At 47.0% G+C, this 22,500-nt stretch overlaps 1 protein-coding gene and 1 non-coding gene across 2 annotated transcripts in view; one reads left to right on the top strand and one right to left on the bottom strand.

Moving 5' to 3' along the window:
- The window catches only part of LOC143293511 (uncharacterized), a 119,183-nt gene that overhangs the window by 63,759 nt on the left and 32,924 nt on the right, over positions 1-22,500 (top strand). The window contains exon 5 of the mRNA XM_076604414.1: positions 20,395-20,644. Coding sequence (XP_076460529.1) covers positions 20,395-20,644 — 250 coding nt within the window. The remainder of the gene's footprint in view (positions 1-20,394; positions 20,645-22,500) is intronic.
- On the bottom strand, positions 14,722-14,792 carry Trnaf-gaa (transfer RNA phenylalanine (anticodon GAA)). Its single transcript has one exon. It is a non-coding gene; the product is annotated as a tRNA-Phe (tRNA).

Here is a 22,500-nt window from a genome sequence, read left to right as displayed (position 1 = left end):
TCCATATCATACAGTATTTAAGAGAGAGAGAGAGAGGGGAGGGGGGGTGGGGGGGCAGGGGGGTTGGGAGGTTAAAAGTGGTGGAAGGAGAGGACTGGGCCCCGCCTTCCTGTGCCGAGCCCTGGACACAGTGGATATGAATTCACTTCCCCTGTGGCCGTAAAAAAAAAAGTTTTAAAAGCTATGGGACCTTGAACTTTAAACCTAAATCGTAGTGTGTTGTGTTTGAATAGTAATACATCGTGTTGTAATATGTTGTGTTGCGTTTTAGTGTGTTGTGTTGTAATACAGTTAACCTTTCATTCCACTGAATATTAATAAAATAGAATATAAATTAAAAAAAAAAATTGCTGAAGCTTGGATTCTCTCAGCTGACTGCAATGTGAAAGATCATCCTGGTCATAAAAGTCTGCTCCGAGGTCGCATTGGCCTACATCTAGCCTGTGATACCGATATGCTGATCATAACGGAGATGTGTTTGAAAAAAAGAAGAAGAAGAAGAAAAGACAGGAAAGAAAAAGAAAGAACAAACAAAAGAAAAACGAAAAGGAGATGAATAATGAAGGAAAGTAATGAAATGGAAGGACAGGAAAGGGAAGGAAAATGAGGAAAGAAAGAAAAATAGAAAATGATAAATAAAATGACAAGGAAAAGAAGAAAGAAAGAATGAAACGAAAAAAGATATGAAAAAAAAGAGGGGCATTAAGAGGGAATGAATAAAGGAAAAAGGAAGGAAAATACTAAATAAAGAAGAAAAGAAAGAAATTAAAGAAAGGAAGGAAAGAAGGATGAAAGGAAGAAATACTGGAAAATAAAGAAATGAATAAGAAAGAAAAGAAAAAAAAAGAAGAAATGGATGAAAGAAAGAGGGAAATAACGGGGGTGGGGGGGGGTTGGGAGGACAGAAGAAAGAAAATATTTTTAAAAAGGAAGGAAAGAAAGAAACACAGAAAAGGGAAAGATAGAAAAGAAAGAAATTAACGCAAAAGAAAAGAAAAAAAAACTGGAAAAAAATGAAGGAAGAAAGGGATGGGGGGTGGTGAGGGAGAGAAGGAAAGAGGAAGGAAGACAGAAAAGAATGAAAAGGGCGATGGAAAGGGAGGGAAAAGAAAGGAATAATGAATTAAAAGAGGAAAGAAAGAGGGAGAGGATGATAAAAAGAAAAAAGGAAAGAGTGAATGAATGAATGGAAGAAAGGAACGAAGAAAGAAAGAAACGGAAGGATGTAAAGAAGTGAGGACTGAACAACAAACGAAAAACATAGGAGAGAAAAATAAGTGAAAATTGTGATTGGAATTGAAACCTCTCCTTCAGCATCCATGGACATGGTGACGTCCGTCCACCGCCGTCCCCCCCACAACCCCCACCCCCCCCAACACAACACTACCCCCTCTCTCCCTTTTCACCACCCTTTCTCTCGCCACCCCCACCACCACCACCCGTCTTCTTCCTCACATGTTCCTAAAGACTTGGTCGCACGATCTTAGCAGTGCTGAGTTTGTATTGCTTTGTATTGCATCGTGTCGTGTCGTGTCGTGTCGTATTGTAATTTATTGTAAACAGATTTATCTGTGTGAAATTCTGGCTGCTCTCTCCACAGGGAGACCGTGTCGCTACAGTGCAGCGCTACCTATATCCCCCCCCCCCCCCAGCTCCCTAAACCACACCCCCGCCCCCCGCCATCCCCCCTCCCCCCAGCCCCCCTCCCAACCTTTTTTTTCCCCTGCCTCCAAGTTTATTTGTTTTCCAAGCAAAGTGGATTTTTTCTACAGAATTTTAACCAGCGAGAACCCTGTAGTTGCCGTGGGGTTCTTTTTTCCGAGCGAAAAGTGCATGCTGTACACGGTACCTGGGTTTAGTAATATCCGCCTCATCCGAGTGACTCGCGTCCAGACCACCATTCAGGGTATAGTGGAGGGGAAAAAACAACAACAGAAAAACAGTGGCGGGTGTGGGGTTCGATCCCCAGCCCTCAGAATGATTCTCTCGTTTCCTGGGCGTACTTGGCGCCGCTAAGAACTCTTGCGCAACCCAGTCCCCAGCCTTAACCCTTTGACCGCTGAAGCTTGGTGAAATGAGGTCAGCTTGGAATGGATTTGACGTGCAACCCGGTGCACTTTGTGTAGTTGTGTTTTTTTTTTTTTTTTTTTTAATTATTTTTTTTTTTAGTGCAGTGGTGTAATCAATTTCGCAGCACAAAGTAATGCTTTTTCAAGGAAATATAGTGGAAATAAAGAACGGAGACAAACAACTAGGGTCGTGATTGCGTGAGGCGATCTTGCAGCGCTGAGTTTGCTTACTAGAGTTAAGATTGTTCCTAAGTATAATGGAGTATTGCTGTGGAGTTGGGAACGTACTTAACGATAAGCAGACTCATGCAGACCCCTTACCTGCTCTCTCGGGTCCGTTTGATCTCAGTGAGATGATAGGTTGACTTGCGTGCTCGTCAGCAACAGTGAAAGGGTTAAGTCTCTGTCCCGCTGCCCTACAAATTGAATATGAACAACAGGAAGCAGTCACGCACTCATGTTCAGTCGATTGACAGCCTCTTGAAGCTGTTCTGGATTTTTTTCTGATTCAAATTAAGAGAAATATAGGGTCATTAAATTTCTGACGTAAAAAAAGGGGTGGGGGGGAGAATATATATATATATATATATATATATATATGTGTGTGTGTGTGTGTGTGTGTGTGTGTGTGTGTATAGATGTACACACACACACACACACACACACACACACACACACAGACTTTTATTTCGCAAAGTTGGTTGAATTGATATTGATTTCCTTTAGGTTGCTTTTTTTTCTGCGTTGCGGGCGAGTGCTTTCTGTGTCAGAAGCGAAGAACATTAAATCACCATGTGATGTCTTTTCCTCCGTGTTCCGCATATGAATTGCTGTTCAATAACTTGTAGCCATGTTACATCTCCCGCCATGATCATTGTATATTGATCTGCGTGTACGTTTGTGTGTGTGTGGGAGGGTGGGTATCGTTTGTGTGTGTGTGTGTGTGAGAAAGAGAAAGAGAGGGAGAGTGTGTATGTGTGTGTGTGCCTGTGACAGTGTGTGTGTGTGTGTGTGTGTGTGTGTGTGTGTGAAAGTGTCCATGAGTTGTGTGTGTGTGTGTGTGTGTGTGTGTGCGTTCGTTCAAAAGCGCGCACGCGCGCGCGTTTTTCAACGAAAGAGCCTTTTTGGTCTGCCAACCAAAAGAAAATACACCAGAGTACAGCTCCTAGCCAGAGAAAGTTGTACTCCAACGAAAAGGTGCTATGTGACAACCAGAAGTGTTAAAGACTGGACTGAATTGAGGCTCACCTGTCTCTGATGTCACGACACCAAACTCATGAAGCCAGGACTCCACTGCCACCACCACCACCACCTCCACCTCCACCACCACGACAGCGCAGTACACACCTCAACAACAGCAGAAACACACACACTCTCCAAAAATGTCCTGTTGCAACTCGGAGAGAGAGAAGGCTTCACTGGTGATTCGCCGTCCGTCTGTCTGTCTGTCACACAGTGCACGACACCACAGCAACAATGATTATTCCGTCTCTCCTTCAGTCAACCATGACACCACACGTTGTGTCATGTCTTGTGTGTGACTCTGTGTGTGTGTGTGTGTGTGTGTGTGTGTCACACGTGTGTGTGAATGTGTCTGTGGGTAAACCGTCCGCGAAAAAAAAAAATTAAAAAAAATAAAAATAAAAACCTTCAGTCACCGAAACTTTCACACGACTTCTCTGGAACAATGTCCTGAATGATGTACGAATATAATATTTATGTAACCCACAACTTTCCAGCCTGTGGATACAAGGAAGAAGAAGAGGAGGAGAAGAAAAAAAAAGAGAACCCCACTAAAAGTGGAGATATTCCAAGAGACGTGGTACAGAGACAGATGTCTCACGGCTGAAATGACAACCGTGGCATGGCCTGGATCTGGAGACAAGGAGGAGGAAGGACTAAGGAGAGTGGAGGAAGAGGAGGAGGAGATGGAGGAGGGGTTGCAGCCAAGGGAATTCCGATGATGTTAGTGACGATGATGATATCGAGGCCAGAGATTGCTTTCGCTGCTGCTATTACTTCTAGTCTGAGTTTATGTCTTGAGCGAAGCACACAGACTTTGCACGTATAGCCTGTGTGCAAACCAGCCCGCCTGCCTGCCTGCCTGCTTGCGTGCGTGCGATGAGGGTGGGTGGTGGGTGGTGGGGTGGATGTTCGGGTGCGCGCGAGGCTGGTTTGCGTCTCGTCTGCTGCTGTGGTCGCTTGCGCTTGCATGGTTCCGTTGTTGCTGCTGCTGTTGGTGATGATGGTTGTGTGATGGTGGTGGCGATGACGATGATGGTAGTGGTGGTGATGATGGTGATGATGGTTGTGGTGATGATGATGGTAGTGGTGGGGGTGGGGGCAGGGAAAAGGGTGGCTGAGGAGAATGGATAGAGGTTGAGGGGTGGGGTTGGGTGGGGTGTGGTGGGGTGGGGTGGCATGGGTTTAGATGACAGAGGCAGGCATTCTCATGCACATTGGTTGTGACAGGGTTGTTGTGTTGTATGATGTAGTGTGTGTGTGTGTGTGTGTGTGTGTGTGTGTGTGTGTGTGTGTGTGTGTGTGTGAGGGAGGATGAATAATGGAACGAATAACAATCCCGATTTCCTAATACAGCAGAATCGTCGTTGACCATGTGTTGACACTGTTGTGCGTTACAATGAGAAGAGCAACTTCTCCGTTGCCCGTGAGTTTCTTCCAGGATTCTCAGTTCGATCCCACACAAAGTTTTGTCTCCTGGTGACCAAGACATCCGGGTGTGTGCTTAGGAGAGGGGGTGAGGGTGGGGGTAGGGGTGGGTGGGTGGGGGGGAAGACTTCTGTAGCGATCAATACAGACCTGACCACAATCTCGGAAATTGAGGGGCGGGGACAGAGGGGTGGGGATTGAGGAGTGAAGGGATGGGGAGGGCTTTCTCCCTCAGGGACCCACGACTGGCCACACGCACTTTACACTGGACAGGCCGTGACCCGCCTCTTGTCTGCGGCTTGCATCTGTAATAGTGTGGAAGTGGGGGGGGGGGGGGGGGTGGAGAGACAGACAGGGAAACAGAGAGTGATAGACAAACAGAAAATGAGAGAGAGAGAGAGAGAATAAAAGACTCGAGGAGAAACAGAATGAGAGACAGACAGGCAGGCAGAGAAACCTAGAGGGAGAGGAGGGGAAACGGGCAGAAAGAGAATCACATCCAGTGAGATAGGGAGACAGACAAGAAACAGAAAATGAGAGAGAGAGAGAGAGACACGAAGAGAAACAGAATGAAGAGACAGGCAGGCAGGCATAGAAACCTGGAGGGAGAGGAGGGGAAAGAGATAGGGAGACAGACAAGAAACAGAAAATGAGAGAGAGAGAGAGAGGAGGAGGGGTGGGGGAGAGAGAGAGACATGCATAAATGAGAAAGAGAGGGGGTAAAAGTCATTTCGAGAAACAGAATGAGAGTCAGGCAAGAAGAGAAAGCTAGAGGGAGAGGAGGGAGAGGGGGCAGAAAGAGAATCGCATCCAGAGAGATAGCGAGACAGACAGAGAAACAAGATGGGAGACCGACAGTGATGGCGGGGCTGGAGGAGGGAGGGGAGGGGTAGGTGTGTAGGTAATAACAGAGGGTTGTTTTGTTGTTGTTGTTGTTGTTTTAATAGTAGATGGAGCTTAGTAGTCAGGCTCTTTGGTCGTCTCTTCACGCCGACCTTCCAAAAGCAGTCCCCTTTCACAGTGACGGTCATCAGTTGGTTCAAATCAGTTCCAGCAGGTCTGCTTGTGAAAATTGGTGTTCCACAAGAATCAGCGCTTTGACCACTTCTCTTTTCTATTTATATTAATGACTTGTCATTACAGTGCACATGCGAATTGTTCGCTGACGACACTTTACTTGAGTCAAATAATGAAAATCCTTAACGAACTTTTTTTTTAATAATCTTCGGAACAACATAAATTGATAGGTCAAAATGGACTGAGCTGAACCACATGTCCATAAATACAGGCAAAACTAAATGTCCTCATGCACTCCTCATTTGCAACTTCATACATCCAGGGGCAAAGAACTGAAGTTACACCACACAGAGAATTGGTGGTCATTGTTGACATTGACCAGCTATAGTCTGATCATAATTATTGCTGATCTGGGAAAACGAATTTCCGAAAGAATATTCCAGTTTAGCAAGGTTAAAGAAAATTTTAATCTTCAGTCAGGGAAATTATTTTTCACGCACATATTTTATCCTTCATAAACTATGCATCCACTGCATGGGATAATGCCACCGAAACTGATCGCAAACACGTCAGTCATTTGCACAGAAAAGCTGAAATACTGTTGAAGGTAAGATTTAAAACTGACAGATACTGACTGCAAAAATTTAGACGTCCTTCCGCTCAGAAGCAGACTATTATTTAACAAATGTATGTTGTTTTTTGGTGGTTTTTTTTTTTTTTTTTTTTAATCTTTTTTTTTCTTTTTTCTTTTTCTTTTTTTTCTTTTTTTTTCTTGGGGGGGGGGGGCAGGGGGGGGGGGTCTTTTAGGGCAGGTTGTTGAAAAAAAAAGCTGCATCAGCTTATTCTTTTATCCCCAATAAAGATTATTTTGACTTAACATGGAACATAGAAAAGGACCCAGTCGAATTTTGGTGTCCGTAAGGGGAACGCCCCGGAATCGAACCTCCGCCCCCCTCAGTGGTGCATCATGCGTGGCTCAACGTGCACCCAGCCTTAGCCATTGTCTCTCCAATTGTGACCATTCCGAGGACCGGCCCTAGCTGACCGCCCAAGAAGAAGGTCAACCAACATTGCCCGTTAGTCTCTGCCCTTGACCTGTGTCAGCGAACCAGTGTCCAGGGTCGTTTTCCCCAACTGCGCAGACGTGGAACAAACTGGCCACGATGTCAAATCATTGCTGTGAGGGAGATCTCTCCTGGGAGGAAGTGAGAGGGGCGGGGGGTTGTGGTCTTGCTTAATAGGGTCTCTGTTGAGTAGACTGGATACAATGCAGCTTGCTAGATGGAGAGAGAGAGAGATGAGGATGGACAAAAAGAGGACGAGGGAGGTGGGGGTGGGTAGGGAGAGGTAGAGAGAGAGAAAGGGGTTGGGGAGATGATGATGGTGATGACGATATTGGTACTTACATCGTGCGTGTTCTTGGTCAGAGACCAAGCTCTAAGCGCTTTACAAACAATAAGTCATTTGCACAGCAGGCTGCCAACCTTGGTAGAGCCGACTGACAGCCACCATTGGGCGCTCATCAATAATTGTTTCCTGTGTCATTCAATCAGGTTTCAGTCACACACACGAGCACGCACGCACGCGCGCACGCAAACACACACACACACACAAACACACACACACACACACACACACATACACACGCACACGCATGTAACATTTTACGTGAATGGCCCTTTTGTTTATTTACCCCACCATCTAGTCAGCCATACTCCGTTTTCAGGGGTGTGCATGTTGGTTATGTTCTTGTTTCCATAACCCACCGAACGTGACATGGATTACAGGATTTTTAACGTGCGTATTTGATTTTGTGCGTGCGTGTACACACGTGAGGTGTCCAGGCACTTGCTGCCCTGCACATTGTGTTGACCTGGGAGATGGGGAAAACCTCCACACAAAACCCACCAGGTGCGGCGGGGATCGAACTCAGGAAACCGGGGCGAGATTCCAGCGCTCTATCCATTCACAGAGATAGGAGATAGAGAAGGAAGGTGGGAGGGCAACTTATAATCTTTAAGGTAGATTTGGGGTGTGGGCAGGGAGGGGTGAAGGGTAGATTGGGGTGGTGGGAGGAAAGACAGATTTGGGGGTGGGGAGCGGGGGGGGTGGGGGGTCGAAGGGTAGATTGGGGTGGAGGGGTGAAAGAAAGATTGGGGGGGGGGCGTGGTGGGGGGCGAAGGGTAGATTTGGGAGCGGGGGGGGGGGGTGAAAGATAGAATGGGGGGGAGGTAGATTAAGGGTGTGGGGGGCGAAGGGTAGAATGGGTGGGGGTGAATGTAGATTGGGGGGGGGGGAGGTGAAGGATAGATTGGGATGGAGGGGTGAAAGATGGGTTGAGGTGGGGGGCGAAGAGTAGATTGGGGGGGGGGGGAGGTGAAGGATAGATTGGGATGGAGGGGTGAAAGATGGGTTGAGGTGGGGGGCGAAGAGTAGATTGGGGGGGGGAAGGTGAAGGGTAGATTGGGATGGAGGGGTGAAAAATGGATTGAGGTGGGGGGCGAAGAGTAGATTGGGGGGGGGGGAGGTGAAGGATAGATTGGGATGGAGGGGTGAAAGATGGATTGAGGTGGGGGGCGAAGAGTAGATTTGGGGGGGGGGGGAGGTGAAGGATAGATTGGGATGGAGGGGTGAAAGATGGATTGAGGTGGGGGCGAAGAGTAGATTGGGGGGGGGGGGGGAGGTGAAGGGTAGATTGGGATGGAGGGGTGAAAGATGGATTGAGGTGGGGGGCGAAGAGTAGATTGGGGGGGGGGGGGTGAAGGGTAGATTGGGATGGAGGGGTGAAAGATGGATTGAGGTGGGGGGCGAAGAGTAGATTGGGGGGGTGGGGGGAGGTGAAGGATAGATTGGGATGGAGGGGTGAAAGATGGATTGAGGTGGGGGGCGAAGAGTAGATTGGGGGGGGGGGGGGTGAAGGGTAGATTGGGATGGAGGGGTGAAAGACAGATTGGGGTAGAGGGGCGAAGGGTAGATTAAGGGGTGAAGGGTAGATTGGGACGAGGGGCGAAAGATTGATTAGGTGGAGGGGGGTGGGGGGGGCGAAAGGTAGATTAAGGGGCGGAGAGGGGTGAAGGGTAGATTGGGGCGAGGGGGCGAAAGATTGATTAGGTGGAGGGGGTTGGGGGGGGGGGGGCGAAAGGTAGATTAGGGGTAGAGGGGTGAAGGGTAGATTGGGGGAGGAGGGTGAGCGAAGGATAGATGAGAGGGGGGGGAGGAGCAAAGGGTTGATTGGGGATGGGGCGAGGAAAGGGTGAAGGGCAGATTGAGGGGGCGAAGGGTAGATTTGGGGGACGGGGAGGGGGGTTCGTAGGGTAGCGGGGATGGGGCGAGGGGTATAATGGAGAGGGATGGGGCGAAGGGTAGATTAGAGGAATGGGTAAAGGGTAGATTGGGGGTGGGGTGAGGAAGGGGCGAAGGGTAGATTTGGAGTTTTGGGGGTGGGTGGGGGGGTTCGAAGGGTAGATTGGGGAAGGGGCGAGGGGTATATTGGAAAGGGGGGGGGGGGCGAAGGGTAGATTAGAGGAACCTGCGACGTGTAGATAGAGGGTGGGGTGAGGAAGGGGGGAAGGGTAGATGAGGGTGGGGGTGGGGGTTAGATGAGAGGAAGGGACGAAGGGTGGAATGGGGTCAGGAGCGGTGGAATAAAGTGGTGAGGGAGGGTGGGGTGGGACAGGGGGGGGAGGTGGACCGCTGTCAGTGGGAGGCTGACAAAACAGAACTGATGGGAATGTTTGCAGGACTGATAAGGAAAGCTAGTACACCGTGAAATGAAACGCCTGTGACTTTTCCATTGACGGGAGGGAAAGCCGCAGAGAGGCCTTGAAGAAGAGCACGCAGGTTAGGCTGATGTTAGTGCTGGCAGTGTGCTGATGCTGGCAGATCACGTAACGAAAATTGCAGAGCAGGAGGGGCGTGGGGGGTGGGGTGGGGGATCAGCCAGCCAGCAAACAAGCGCATTATTCATTGTAAAGAAATATATTTTTAGAATGCACGCCAGACAGAAATAGAAGGATCCATTCATGTTTCTGCCTAATCACAAGGAAAAAACAAGAGAGAGACCATTGAACGAAACAGACTGCGGACATTCATCATCGTTGCTGCAAGACGAGCCGACCAGAGAGAGAGAGAGAGAGAGAGAGTGTATGTGTGTGTGTGATTGTTCTTATCTGCAGTTTGTAGTATTGGCTTAGTGGATATATATATATATATATATATATATATATATATATACATGTATTGTTTTTCAATGTGCATAGGTGTGTTATTATGCACTAGTGTATATGTATTGCTTCATGTGAGGCGCTTAGAGCCCACTGTATGGGAAGTTTGCGCCACATAAGTACTTTTTCATTATTGTTATTATGATTGTCTTTATCATTATTGTTATTATTATATCAGGGCTGAAGACACACACACACACACACACACACACACACACACACACACACACACACACACACACACACACACAGAGAGAGAGAGAGAGAGAGAGAGAGAGAATGGAAGCAGAATGAAAAAGTTGTTGTTTAACTATGTTGTTTTATAGCCATGTCTGTTGCTTTTTTCTTCACTTTAAAACAATAAAACCTTTTCAAAAGAAAGCTTGATGCCGTTGACAAAGTCAGTAATAATGGGTCACTGCCAGAAATCAATATTTCTGTCTGTCTCTTTGTATGATTATGACTTCAGCCCCTCTTCTCTCTCTCTCTCTCTCTCTCTCTCTCTCTCTCTCTCTCTCTCTGTGGCCCCCCCCCCTCCTCTCTGTCTCTCCCCCCTCTCTCTCTCCGTTTCCAGTCGCACTGCAGCTAGACAGAGACTGGCGTCACCCACTTTATGCATACTGGTGTGTGTGTGTGTGTGTGAGACACAAAGACAAACACGCGCGCGCGCGCGCACACACACACACACACACACACACACACACACACACACAGATGCACTCAGCACGTGATTCTTGTGTATTTCGATAATAGCAGGGGCCATTGTATTGTTGTTGAGAAGGAGAGACAAGAGAGAGAGAGAGAGAGATGTATTGAAAACAATATTCACACTGTATCTCTTCGTTTTCCTGAGTGAATAAATTTTATACCGTACCAGATCTTTTAAAAACGTACCTTTGTGATTTGCATTTGTGTATCTGTATGCTTTATGTGTTTGTTATTCAACCAATTCAGTTATTCTATGTACCTTTTTGAATACCTTTGTCCAGATGAGATTCTGTTTTTGATTGCAGGAGAGCCTTCCAAATGCCCTTTTAACCATGATTAAGAAACGATGAGACCAGGAGATCAAATGATAAACAAATAGTAATTGATGGTAACTCTCTTCATTTGACAAGGTACACAACTGCAAGTCAATGCTGCTTATGATACTGATTCAGTTTTTTTAACCATAATTTTTGATTCAGCTTCAGACTGTAGCCCGTGGTTAAAACACTTCTATTCACCACGCGCCTTTATAATGCTAATGTTTAGATGAAATTCCCTAGTTTTGATTGCAGGAGAGCCTTCTAAATGCCTCTTATTAGACCATAATTTTCAATTCAGCTTTCAAACTGCACCCCACCATTTGCACAATTCACACACTGTTCTTTCAATAGATCTCTTCAATTCAAGGAAGCTTCGCCCGCTTATCCCTTGCCAGAGCCATCGCCCAATGCAGCGCTTAGCTCCCCCTTCCCCTCCCCCCCCCTCCACCCCTCATCCCCCCGGGTTTCAGTGAATTGCAAAAATTTAGAATCTCATCCCTGTGCGCAACGACGGGCACAATACCCGATTGGTTAAAGCGTTGGACTTTCGATCTGAAGGTCCCAGGTTCGAATCTCGGTATCGGCGCCTGGTGGGTAAAGGGTGGAAATTTTTCCGATCTCCTAGGTCAAGGTATGTGCAGACCTGTTTGTGCCTGAACCCCCTTCGTGTGTAAGCGCAAGCAGAAGATCAAATACGCACGTTAAAGATCCTGTAATTCATGTCAGCGTTCGGTGGGTCATGAAAACAAGAACATACCCAGCATGCACACCCCCGAAAAAGGAGTATGGTTGCCTACATGGCGGGGTAAACCGTTCATACACGTAAAAGCCCACTCGTGTACATATGAGTGAACATGGGAGTTGTAGCCTACGAACAAAGAAGAAGAAGAAGAAGTGCATGCTACACACGGGACCTCGGTTTATCATCTCATCCGAATGTCTAGCGCCCAGACCACCACTCAAAAGGCCTTGTGGAGGGGGGGGGGGGAGATAAAATAGGGAAGCGTGGAATTCGAACCCATGCGCTCAGATCCTCTCACTTCCCGGGTGGATCCGTTACCACGGGGCCATCATTCGGTTGAGGATTGGCGACGATCACTTCAGTGTCAGACCTCGAGGGTAGGGTGGGAGGGGAGTGGGGTGTGTGTGTGTGTGGGGGGGGGGGGGGGGGCAATGCGGGGGGCGGGAGGCTGGAAGCAGTGTGGGGTGGTGTTTCCCTGTGAGGAGATAGGGGGCGGTGCTGGTCACAGGGCATCAGTGAGATGCAGGGGAAATGATGGGGAATGTAATGGTTCCTGGCCTCGTCCTGTCTTTCGGAGGGTCACCTTCTGCTGGGGTGTTTGGTGGTGTGGTGGTGGTTGGTGGGTGGGTGTGGGGGTGTGGGTTGTGTGTGTGGTGGTTGGTTGGTTGGTGGGTGTGGGGGTGGTTGGTGTGGTGCGGGGGTTGTGTGGTTGGTTGGTTGATGGGTGGGTGTGGGGGTGGTGTACGGTGGTTGGTGAAGTGATTATTGGTGCGGGTTGTGTGGGTGGTGTGTGGGGGTGGTTATGTGGTGGGTGGGTGTGGTGCGGGGGTTGTGTGGTTGGTTGGTGCGAGGTGGGTGTAGGGGTGGTGTACGGTGGTTGATGTGGTGGTTTGTGGTACGGGTTGTGTGGGTAGGTGGGTGGGTGGTGGGGGTGGTGTATGGTGGTTGGGTGGTGATGGGTCTGGTGATTGTGGTGTGTGGTGGTCGTTAAAGACTAAGGGGGGTCGGGTGGTGTTTGGTGGTTGGTTGGGAGTTGTGGTGGTTGGTGGTGGTCGTCGTGTGTTGTAAAGTGTTGGGGGTGGGGTGGTCGTGTGTTTAGGTTGGTGGGGTGGAGGTGTTGTGGGTGGTGTGTTGTGGTTGGTGGTGGTTCGTGGGGGTGGGGGTAGGGGTGTTGGTTGCTGTCCCCTTCCACAGCTGTCTGAGGGTGGAGGTGGTGGTTGTAAAGGGGTGGGTGGAGGAGGGTGTGAGTGTAGTGCGAGGGTAAATCTGTTTTGAGTAGAATGTCTTTACTGCGGACTTTTCTGCCAGCACACAACACACACACACACACACACACACACACACACACACACACACACACTACCTCTGATTTATGTTGCGTGCGTACGTGTACGTGTATAATTATACGTGTGTACGTGCGTGCAGGTGTCATTGCCCACTCATGTCTTTTCAAGTGGTACCGTTAGTACATCAGTCCTTAAAGTCAAGTCAGTTCAGCAAACTCTTTGATCCCAGTAATGCCTTTTTTTTCCCTCCTCAGTTTCATTCAGAGCTCACTTGTTACAATTTTCCTTCTTTCTTTCTTTTTTCCCCCTTCTTCTTCTTCTCTCTCTCCCCACCCTCTCTCTCTCTCTCTCTTGCTTCTCTCTCTCTCTCTCTCTGTCTGTCTCTCTCTGTCTCTGTCTCTCTCTCCCCACCCTCTCTCTCTTGCGTCTCTGTCTCTCTCTCTCTCTCCCCACCCTCTCTCTCTTGCTTCTCAGTCTCTGTCTTTGTCTCTCTCTCTCTCTCTCTCTCTCTCTCTCTCCCCACCCTCTCTCTCTTGCTTCTCTCTCTCTGTCTCTCCTCTCTGTCTGTCTTGCATCTCTGTCTCTTGCTTCTCTCTCTGTCTCTCTCTGTCTGTCTGTCTGCCTGTCTGTCTCTCTCTCTGTCTGTCTCTCTCTGTCTCTCTCTCTGTCTCTGTCTCTCTCTCTCTCTTTACAGTGTTCAGCAGCACAGAGTAGTGGCCCATTATCGTCAACCCCAGAAGCTAGGGGCGTCTTGTTTGGCTAACGAGGTGGCTGCCGCTATCACCTGCGTCTCCGGCGATAATGACCCGAAACAATGTGTCGGAAGCCGCGTGGTCGATTTCATGTTTGCCCTACCTACTCGCGGTCGAACTAAAAAGTCTCAAAAGATCGCGGCCCATGGCAAAAGTTTCATTTTCAAAGAAATGTCAAAGTGTGTGGGCTGATCCATACACGTTACGCCACAACTGCTGTGTGAATCAATAAACGAGTAAATAAGTAAATAAACGAATGAATAAATAGATGAAGAGATAAATAAATAAGTGAATAAATAAATAAATAAGAAAATAAATAAATGAATAAGAAAATAAACAAACAAATAAATAAACAAACAAATGAATAAACAGATAAATGAATATATGGATTTTTTTTTTTTTAAAGAGCAGATGCCTGACATTCGCATAAACCTAACACACTGTTCAGACCTTGACCGCCTACACCACGTTTGTCTAAAACATACCACCGAAAATGGAGTATGGCTGCCTACATAGCGGGGTAAAAAAAACAAACACGGTCATACACGTAAAAGACCACTCTTGTACATACGAGTGAACGTGGGAGTTGCAGTCCACGAACGAAGAAGAAGTAGAAGGAGAATTGTAAAACATGAACGAAGACTAATTAAAAATATTAAACAAATGTGAATACATTGAAATATGATAACGTGAAAGATACATAGAAGAAGGGGGACGGGGTATGGGGGGGGGGGGGGGGGGGCGGATGGGGAGAGTGCGTAGGCCGGGAGTTGAACCTGGAACGACTGCTTGTAAGGTAACCACGCTGCCCGTTAGACCAATGTGGCGAAACGTTCAGAAAGCTGTTTTTGGCTTGGTGAAAGGTGTCAAGTCATGATCTTTACTGAGAGTAAAGGTACTAGTAAGCTAAAGCAGTTTTGTTTCTTTTTAATCCCGCTTTCCAACCCGGGATTGAACCAGGGACCTTTAGATCTTCAGTCTAACGCTCTCCCAACTGAGCTATTCCGGCTGACGGTTCCAAGGGGATTTCCTTTGTCGCGGCTAACACTGCCGTCTCAGTTACAAGGGCTCCCCATACGAACCAGTAGGCGTTGCCCTCCTCCATTTGCTTTAAATTCTGCATCAGTTTGACGTGGTACAGTATATGACACCAAAAGGAGGAGTTTGTATTATACTCCATGTTTGGTGTTACATATACTTACCATGTCAAACTCGAATGCCCGCCCGTCCGTCCCCGCGTCTCCGCCGTGGTTCTCATGGGGCATTTTGGTTCATGGCCACGGAATGATTCAGCGCTTATAGCTTTTAAGAGGCGTTTGATTGGCTGAGAGCGGGCGGGCCCGTCTTTTCACTGTTAGCCGCGCGAAATTTGGCCAAGCAGAGCAAACCAATAGGCCTAGTTTGCATCAGTTTGACATGGTAAGTATATGTAACACCAAACATGGAGTATAATACAAACTCCTCCTTTTAGAAAAGAAAAAGATCACAAAGAAAAAATAAAGGCATAATATGAATTAATCGATACAGGCAGTTCAAAAGGAATTCTGTCGGGGAAAAATACACAGACAGACAGACAGACAGACACAGACAGACACACACACACACACACACACACACACACACACACACACACACACACACACACAACACAACACAACACACACACACACACACACACACACACACACACAGCAAATAAGTGTGTGGCATATATGTTTGGTACTGTGAGGAACGAATGATTCACACACTGCCTTTTTTTCTTTTTCTTTTTTTTTTTTTTTTTTTTTTGCTTCACCGCTTACTGCATATTAACCCCGCCCGCTTTTTCTATTGGAATATCTTTATTTTCTTATTGAAACACACACACACACACACACACACACACACAAATCAAGATAAATCTTAATGGGTCATTTTGGGGCAGAACTGGAATGATTCCACCCTTTACCCCTCCCCTCCCCCTTCCTCCTCACCCCCCCCCCCACCCCCACCCCCCGCCCTCAAAAAGAGAGACTCCATTGGTATGTTTGTTATTTCAGGGTCAGTAGCACTACCCCAAGCCCCCTCTCCCCACCCCCACCCCCCTCTCAAATTGCTCCTCGCGGAGTTATTTTGGGCGCGTCCGGCCTTCAATACAGTCCACTCTCGTTCGTGTCGAGTTGACGTGGTGTTGCCCCAGAATGACTGCAGGAAACGCTACCTGGCCACATTAACCCCATCATCACGCAGCGCTTTGGTGACCAGGACGAGTATGCTGGGGCGGCTATGCCTAAAACCAACTTAACCCCTTTTCTCTGTTTATCTGTTTGTTTATTTATTTATTTGTTTGTTATTTAGTTAGTTGTCTGTTGATTTATTTATTTGTTTATTCATTTTAGCTTCAGTTTCTCAAAGAGGCTTCACTGTTTTGACAATTCCATATCCTCTGCTAGGCAGATGCCTGACCAGCAGCATAGCCCAGCGCGTTTAGTCAGGCCTTGAGAGCATGCGCTTATATTATATATTTGCGGGCCTATCAGAGTGGATTCCTCCTACAGAATTTTGCCAGATGATAACACTTTTAGTTGCCATGGACTCTTTTTTTGTGCGCCAAGTACGTGCTGCACACGGGGGCCTCGGTTTATCATCTCAACCGAAATGATTCAAACGCTCAGTTTTGATTTTTCCAATCAAACTTGGGAGAAAGGGCGACAGCGGGAGAATCGAACCCAGACAGATCCTCACGAACACTGTAGTGGCAGATAAGCGCCTTAAAACCCCTTCAGTGCCAGGGGGGAAACAGCAGAAAGTGGTGTTTTAGGTCATAAAATGTTATCCAAAACAATAAGCCTAAAACTGAGAAAATGGTCTGCAGATACTCTAGACAAACTGTGTGAATTTTCAGCCTTCCAGAGCTGTTTCCCTTTTTCTGATGACGTCATCAGTGACGTCACTGTGCACGTACGTAATACGTTTGTGGCAGTCAAGGAGATTCAGTTAAACCATCCTGAAACCTTCCTCCTCCATTTTCTTTCCTCAACAGTATTGCACTTGATTTGGGCTTGCTTTCTTACTTGTTTGATGAAAATGTTAATTTCTACAGCGTGGAGTCATTCCATCAAGGCTCGCCTGTTGCAAATAGAGTGGGTCAAAGTCCAGTCCAGTCCAGTCGGTTTAACAGAGAGGCTGAGTGCGAGTCATGACTAACAGTAGAGCCAACGATTGAGGTGGTGATCTGTGTCACAATGGAGGTTTAGTTGGTGGGAAAGAACAGAGGTATCTCCTGGGTGGTGGTGGTGGTGGTGGTGATGGTGGGATAAAGACACGGGGTGAGTATTTGGGTTTTTATAAATTGATAATTGATTAAAAAAGAATTTTATTAATTTGTCTTCTTACAAATTAACTGATTTATTTTGAGCCAAACATCACTTTTCATGTGTGGTGACACACATTCACACACGCACAAATACACACACTCGTACACACACACACACACACACACACACACACACACACACACGTACACACACACACACACACACACACACACACACACACACACACACACACACACACACACACACACAGGTATGGAGGAAAAGAAGAGAAATGCAGAGGGAGATGTTATGTGTAGGACAGGAAGGTGGGCGAAGAGAGAGATAGAGACAGACAGACAGTTTGTGGTGTATGTTGGAGACAGAAATAGCGTGTATACATGTTTGAAAATTTTAGAGAGATTGATAGACATAGTGAGAATGAATGTGTGGCGTATGCTAAAAACAGAGATAGTGTGTTTGCGTACTTGAGAATTTGAGAGAGAGAGGTGTGTGTGTGTGTGTGTGTTTGAGCCAGACGGGTCATGCGTTTGAGAAAGCTAGAGAGAGAGAAAAAACAACAACAACCCAGAACTGTTTTAATGTAAGGCCACCTACCTGAATACATAATTATGGTTGGACGTGTTGTACACGCACATATGAAAACCAAACCTGGATTTGGATGAACAACAACAACAAAAAAGAATAAACTGGTAACATAACCGAACATAATAACAAGCTAAGGGTAGTTCAGAAACCTGTCTTTCATCTAAGAATGAGAGAGAGAGGGCGGAGGGAGAGAGAGAGAGAGAGAATGTGTATTTGTGTGGGCGTGCGTGCGTGCCATTAAGCGAGAGGGACAGACTGACAGACAGACAGGAGCCCCGCAGGAGGGCAGTCAGGAGGCAGAAAGGGCAAAAGACGAGCTGTAATTGAAAACTAAGTAAGTTCATTCCACCGCCCTTCCTAATCTGATTGATCCCCACTGCAAGCTGTCTGTCTGTCTGTCTGTCTGTTTGTCTGTCTGTCAATCTTTCTGTCTCTCTGTCAGTCTCTCTGCCTCTCTCTCTCTCTCTCTCTATCTCTTTGTGGCGTGTGTGTTGTGTGGGTGTGTTGTGTGGGTGTGGGTTTTTTTGTTTTTCGTGTGGGGTGAGGATGGGTGTGTGTTCTCTCTCTGAGAGAGAGAGAGAGAGAGAGAGAGTGTGGCACTTACTCACTTGGTCACTCACTCATCCACCCCATTTATATTCATTCCAAATCATTTTCAGATTGTCAGACCCCTGACAGACACAAGCCCATAATTATGGGGTGCACGGACGGTAGTGTCACTGCCGAAAGTCCTTGGTTATTCCGCCAGTTTTCCATTCCATTCACTGTGCCGCTTCATTATTCATCGACTTTTGATCGACTGGGCGATCGCTCATCTGTTACTGGCTTCGGCCATTATCCGGTGTTGGCGGGCGATACGTACACAGCTTGTGCGGCACAGAGTCATTCCAACAATTTATTCATGTATTCATTTTATCGTATTGTATAATTGTGTTGTATTTGTGCCGTGTTTGTATATTGTATTGTACTGTATTGTGTTACTTTGTGTGTGTGTGTGTGTGGTCACGACAGATTCCTCAACGTGAAAGACGCCATAGTTCAAACGATACTCTTATGTTTTTGTTTTGTTGTTGTTGTTGTTGTTGTTTGGTGTTGTTGTTTGTTTTTTGTATTGTTGTTGTTGTTTGGGTTTGTTTGTTTTTTGTTTTGTTTTGTTTCTTTTTTTTTTTGGGGGGGGGGGGTGGTTCTTTTTTTCTCCACCTTTCTGTTTGCAAGTCTGTTTTGTTAATCTAAATTGTTAGTGTGTGTGTGTGTGTGTGTGTGTGTGTGTGTGTGTGTTATTTTTTGTTAAGTTACATAATTTTGCAAGGGACAACCCTTTTTGTTGCCATGGGTTCTTTCACGTGCATTAAGTACATGCGGCGAATGGGACCACAGTTTATTGCCTCATCCGAAAGACTGGCTGTCAGACCACCAAGCATGAGGAGTGGGGCGGGAGAGGGGTGGGGGGGGGGGATAGCAAAAATAAAACAACCACCGCGGTCCCTATGTTGGACTCGAAACTCGTGGACACATGCTTCCTTGTCAGGCACATTGCCGCCAGGCCAGAAGTCCAGTCAGTAGAGTTGTGTGCCCGTCGTCATCCATTGAGTTGTGTGCTCATCGTCATCCATTGAGTTGTGTGCTCATCGTCATTTATTGAGTTGTGTGCTCATCGTCATCCATTGAGTTGTGTGCTCATCGTCATTTTTGAGTTGTGTGCTCATTGTCATCCGTTGAGTGGTGTGCTCATTATCATCCATTGAGTTGTGTGCCGTCATCATCCATTGAGTTGTGTGCTCATCATCATCCATCGAATTGTGTGCTCATCATCACCCATTGAATGTGTGCTCATCATCCATTGAGTTGTGTACCCATCATCTTCCACTGGGTTGTGTGCTCATCTTCCATGGAGTTGTGTGCTGATCGCCATCCACTGAGTTGTGTGCTCATCACCCATTGAGTTGTGTGCTCATCGTCTTCCACTGAGCTGTGTCATCATCACCCATTGAGTTGTGTACTCATCATCCATTGAGTTGCGTGCTCATTGTCATTCACTGAGTTGTGTGCTCATCAGTCATTGAGTTGTGTGCTTATCATTCGTTGAGTTGTGTGCTCATCGTCACTTTCAGTGTAATTATTTCCGCTGCGTGGAAGCGGTTCAGCTTGTATCGCTCAGAGTGGTACCGGCAGTTTTATGTTTATGTTCATTTATTAACTATTTAGTTCTCTCTCTCTCTCTCTCTCTCTCTCTCTCTCTCTCTCTCTCTCTCTATTGTTAGGGGGTTTGTGTGTGGGGGGGGGTGTTTTTTCGTGTAATCTCTCCCCAGGGCTGGTTGGGGAAAAAAAACAACATGTACCATTGCTCATCTCATTGCACTGGTGAAATAAAATTTCTTTCGTTCATTCGCTCGTCCGTTTTCTCTCTCTCTCTCTCTCTCTCTCTCTCTCTCTCTCTCTCTCTCTCTCTCTCTCTCTCTCTCTCTCTCTCTCTCTCTCTCTCTCTCTCTCTCTGATTATCATTAGTAGTAGTAGTGTTGTAGCAGCAGCTGATGTTGTATTTCTGTTTTTATTGCTGTCAGTTGTCAGAATGACCACGTTCCTACCTGTCTCTTTGCCTTCCCTCAGTTTAATATCATCCCCATAGATGAACAGACTGTGAGTAAATAAATAAAATTAACAACTCTTTGTCTTCCTTCCTTCCTTCCTTCCTTCCTTTCCCCCAGCTGTCCAGCAAGGACGAGGCCACGCAGTCGGCCCAGCTACAGAGCAGCAACCTGAGCCACTTCGCCGCCCTCGTGCACGCCGCCACGCACCTGCCCGGGGTCACCCGCCTCATGAGGCCCTTCCCAGCCCCCGACGGGCGCCGCGGGCACGGCCACAACAGTCTGGAGGTGGACGTGGTGGCGCTCCACGGCCGGGCCTGGGTCAAGGTCGTCGCCCGCAAAGGGCAGGCCCTGCACCTAGTGTGGGCAGGTGAGGTTGGGTGGAGGAAGGGAGGGAGGTAGGGGGTGGGTGTAGGTGAGGGGAGCCGGGGGGGGTGGGGGGGGGTAGAGAGAGACAAGACAAATTATTTATTTTCGAGGATAATAGATCAGCGCTGGCGCGCTTTTTTTCATCCAGTCCCCCCCCTCCCCCTACACACACACACACACACACACACACACACACACACAGGCACAAGCATGGTATTAATAAACGATACAGGAGAAGAAAAAAACAACAGCACAGAACACACACATACACACACACTTTCTCTCTCTCTCTCTCTCTCTCCTCTCTCTCTCTCTCTCTCTCACGCACATGCACACTTACACACACAAAGCATACATTGTGTATGTTAACAAATACTATACTAATGTGAATATAAAACAGTAAGTCTAGTAAAAAAAAAAAAAAAAACACGTCGCAATAACATATATTTTAAAATATAGGTGTGTGTGCGTGCGTGCGTGTGCGTGTGTGTGTGTGTGTGTGGATTAAATGATACAATGCATATTACTTTGTCTTCCTCGCTGACCTGCTGTTCTCTATCACATGTCCCTTGTAGTATGAGGTTATCTATTCATTAGTTACGGAGAGAGAGGGGGGCACAGAGAGAAGAGAGGGAGAGAGAAAAGGGGGGCGACAAAGTTCCAAACAGACCGATGCCCTGCAGCTGGTGTGGGCAGGTGAGGTGGAAGGGGATGTAGAGGGGGGGAGGGAAGTAGGGAGGGGAGGGGGGGAGAGGAAGAGAGAGAGAAGGGGGATAAAGAGAAGAGAGAGAGAGGGGGGGTGGGGAGGGAAGGGGGTGGAGACAAAAGGATAGACCAAGGCCTTGTTCATCCGTGATTGAATGCGTATTTGATACTTGATGTTGTTTATAATATATTATATTGCTTTTGAGAATGAAATCATGTTAAAACCAAACCAAAGCATTGCAGCTGGTGTGAGCAGATGCTAGTGGGGGAATTGGGGGGTGGGGGGGGGGGGGAGTGGGGAATATGGAGAAGGGAGGGAGTGGAACGGAGAGATAGAGGGGGAGGGAGAGAAACGGAGAGAGAGAAAATTAATGAATAAACTCTTAACAGTGAAGATATTGGCACATTGACCCAACTTACGTGTCTGCGTGTTAGAGACGGTAGATGGAAAAAGAGAGAGAGAGAGCGAGAGGGGTGAGGAAGACGAAAGACAGGCCACTTCATAAAAGCAGCTGTTGCGTAAAATGTTTTTATATATTAAAAAAAACAGCAACCGAGAGATGATTTAACATGAAGCAGGTTGCGTGTGATCCAACACTGGCCTCTTATTCAGCACACGAACAGTTCTTTCAGGGGCATGTGCGTCATGAAAAACTTGGAAACTGCGTTTGAAAATTTGGTGTTACAGTCATAATGTGACATTTGCTCATTGGTTTATAAACGATAGCTTTTTGTTCCGATTATTTAAAAAAGAAGAAAAAAGAACTGCACGTGCAAAAAGCACCTCTGTTTCTGAGTTATGCTCTTATATTGGCTGCATAAATACACCGTTGTTTACCGGAAATTCAGTATCATTTCACCATATGTCCCAAAATAAAAGAAGACAAAAATTACGCCTTTTTTTTTTTTTTCTTTTTTTTCTTTTTTTGCCGGGGGGGTGGGGGTGGGGTAAACAATGTGCTATTTCTCTTGAATTATTATGAATATCTTCTGCCTGTGCGTTGTGAGATGTGGAGATTTGAGGGGTCTTGTCGATGTCATTGCGAAATTCATTGAAGGGAAAGGCTTATAGATTAGCGAATCGAAACAAACGGGATGCGAAATGTCAGCACAATGTCAGCTTCTTAATGATTTTCAAGAAGGAAGGAAGGA

This window comes from Babylonia areolata, chromosome 19 (genome assembly GCF_041734735.1).
Source record: "Babylonia areolata isolate BAREFJ2019XMU chromosome 19, ASM4173473v1, whole genome shotgun sequence".
Classification (NCBI taxonomy): Eukaryota; Metazoa; Mollusca; class Gastropoda; order Neogastropoda; family Buccinidae; genus Babylonia; species Babylonia areolata.
Note: the sequence above shows the minus strand (reverse complement) of the source record. Positions and strands in the feature narration are given on the sequence as shown.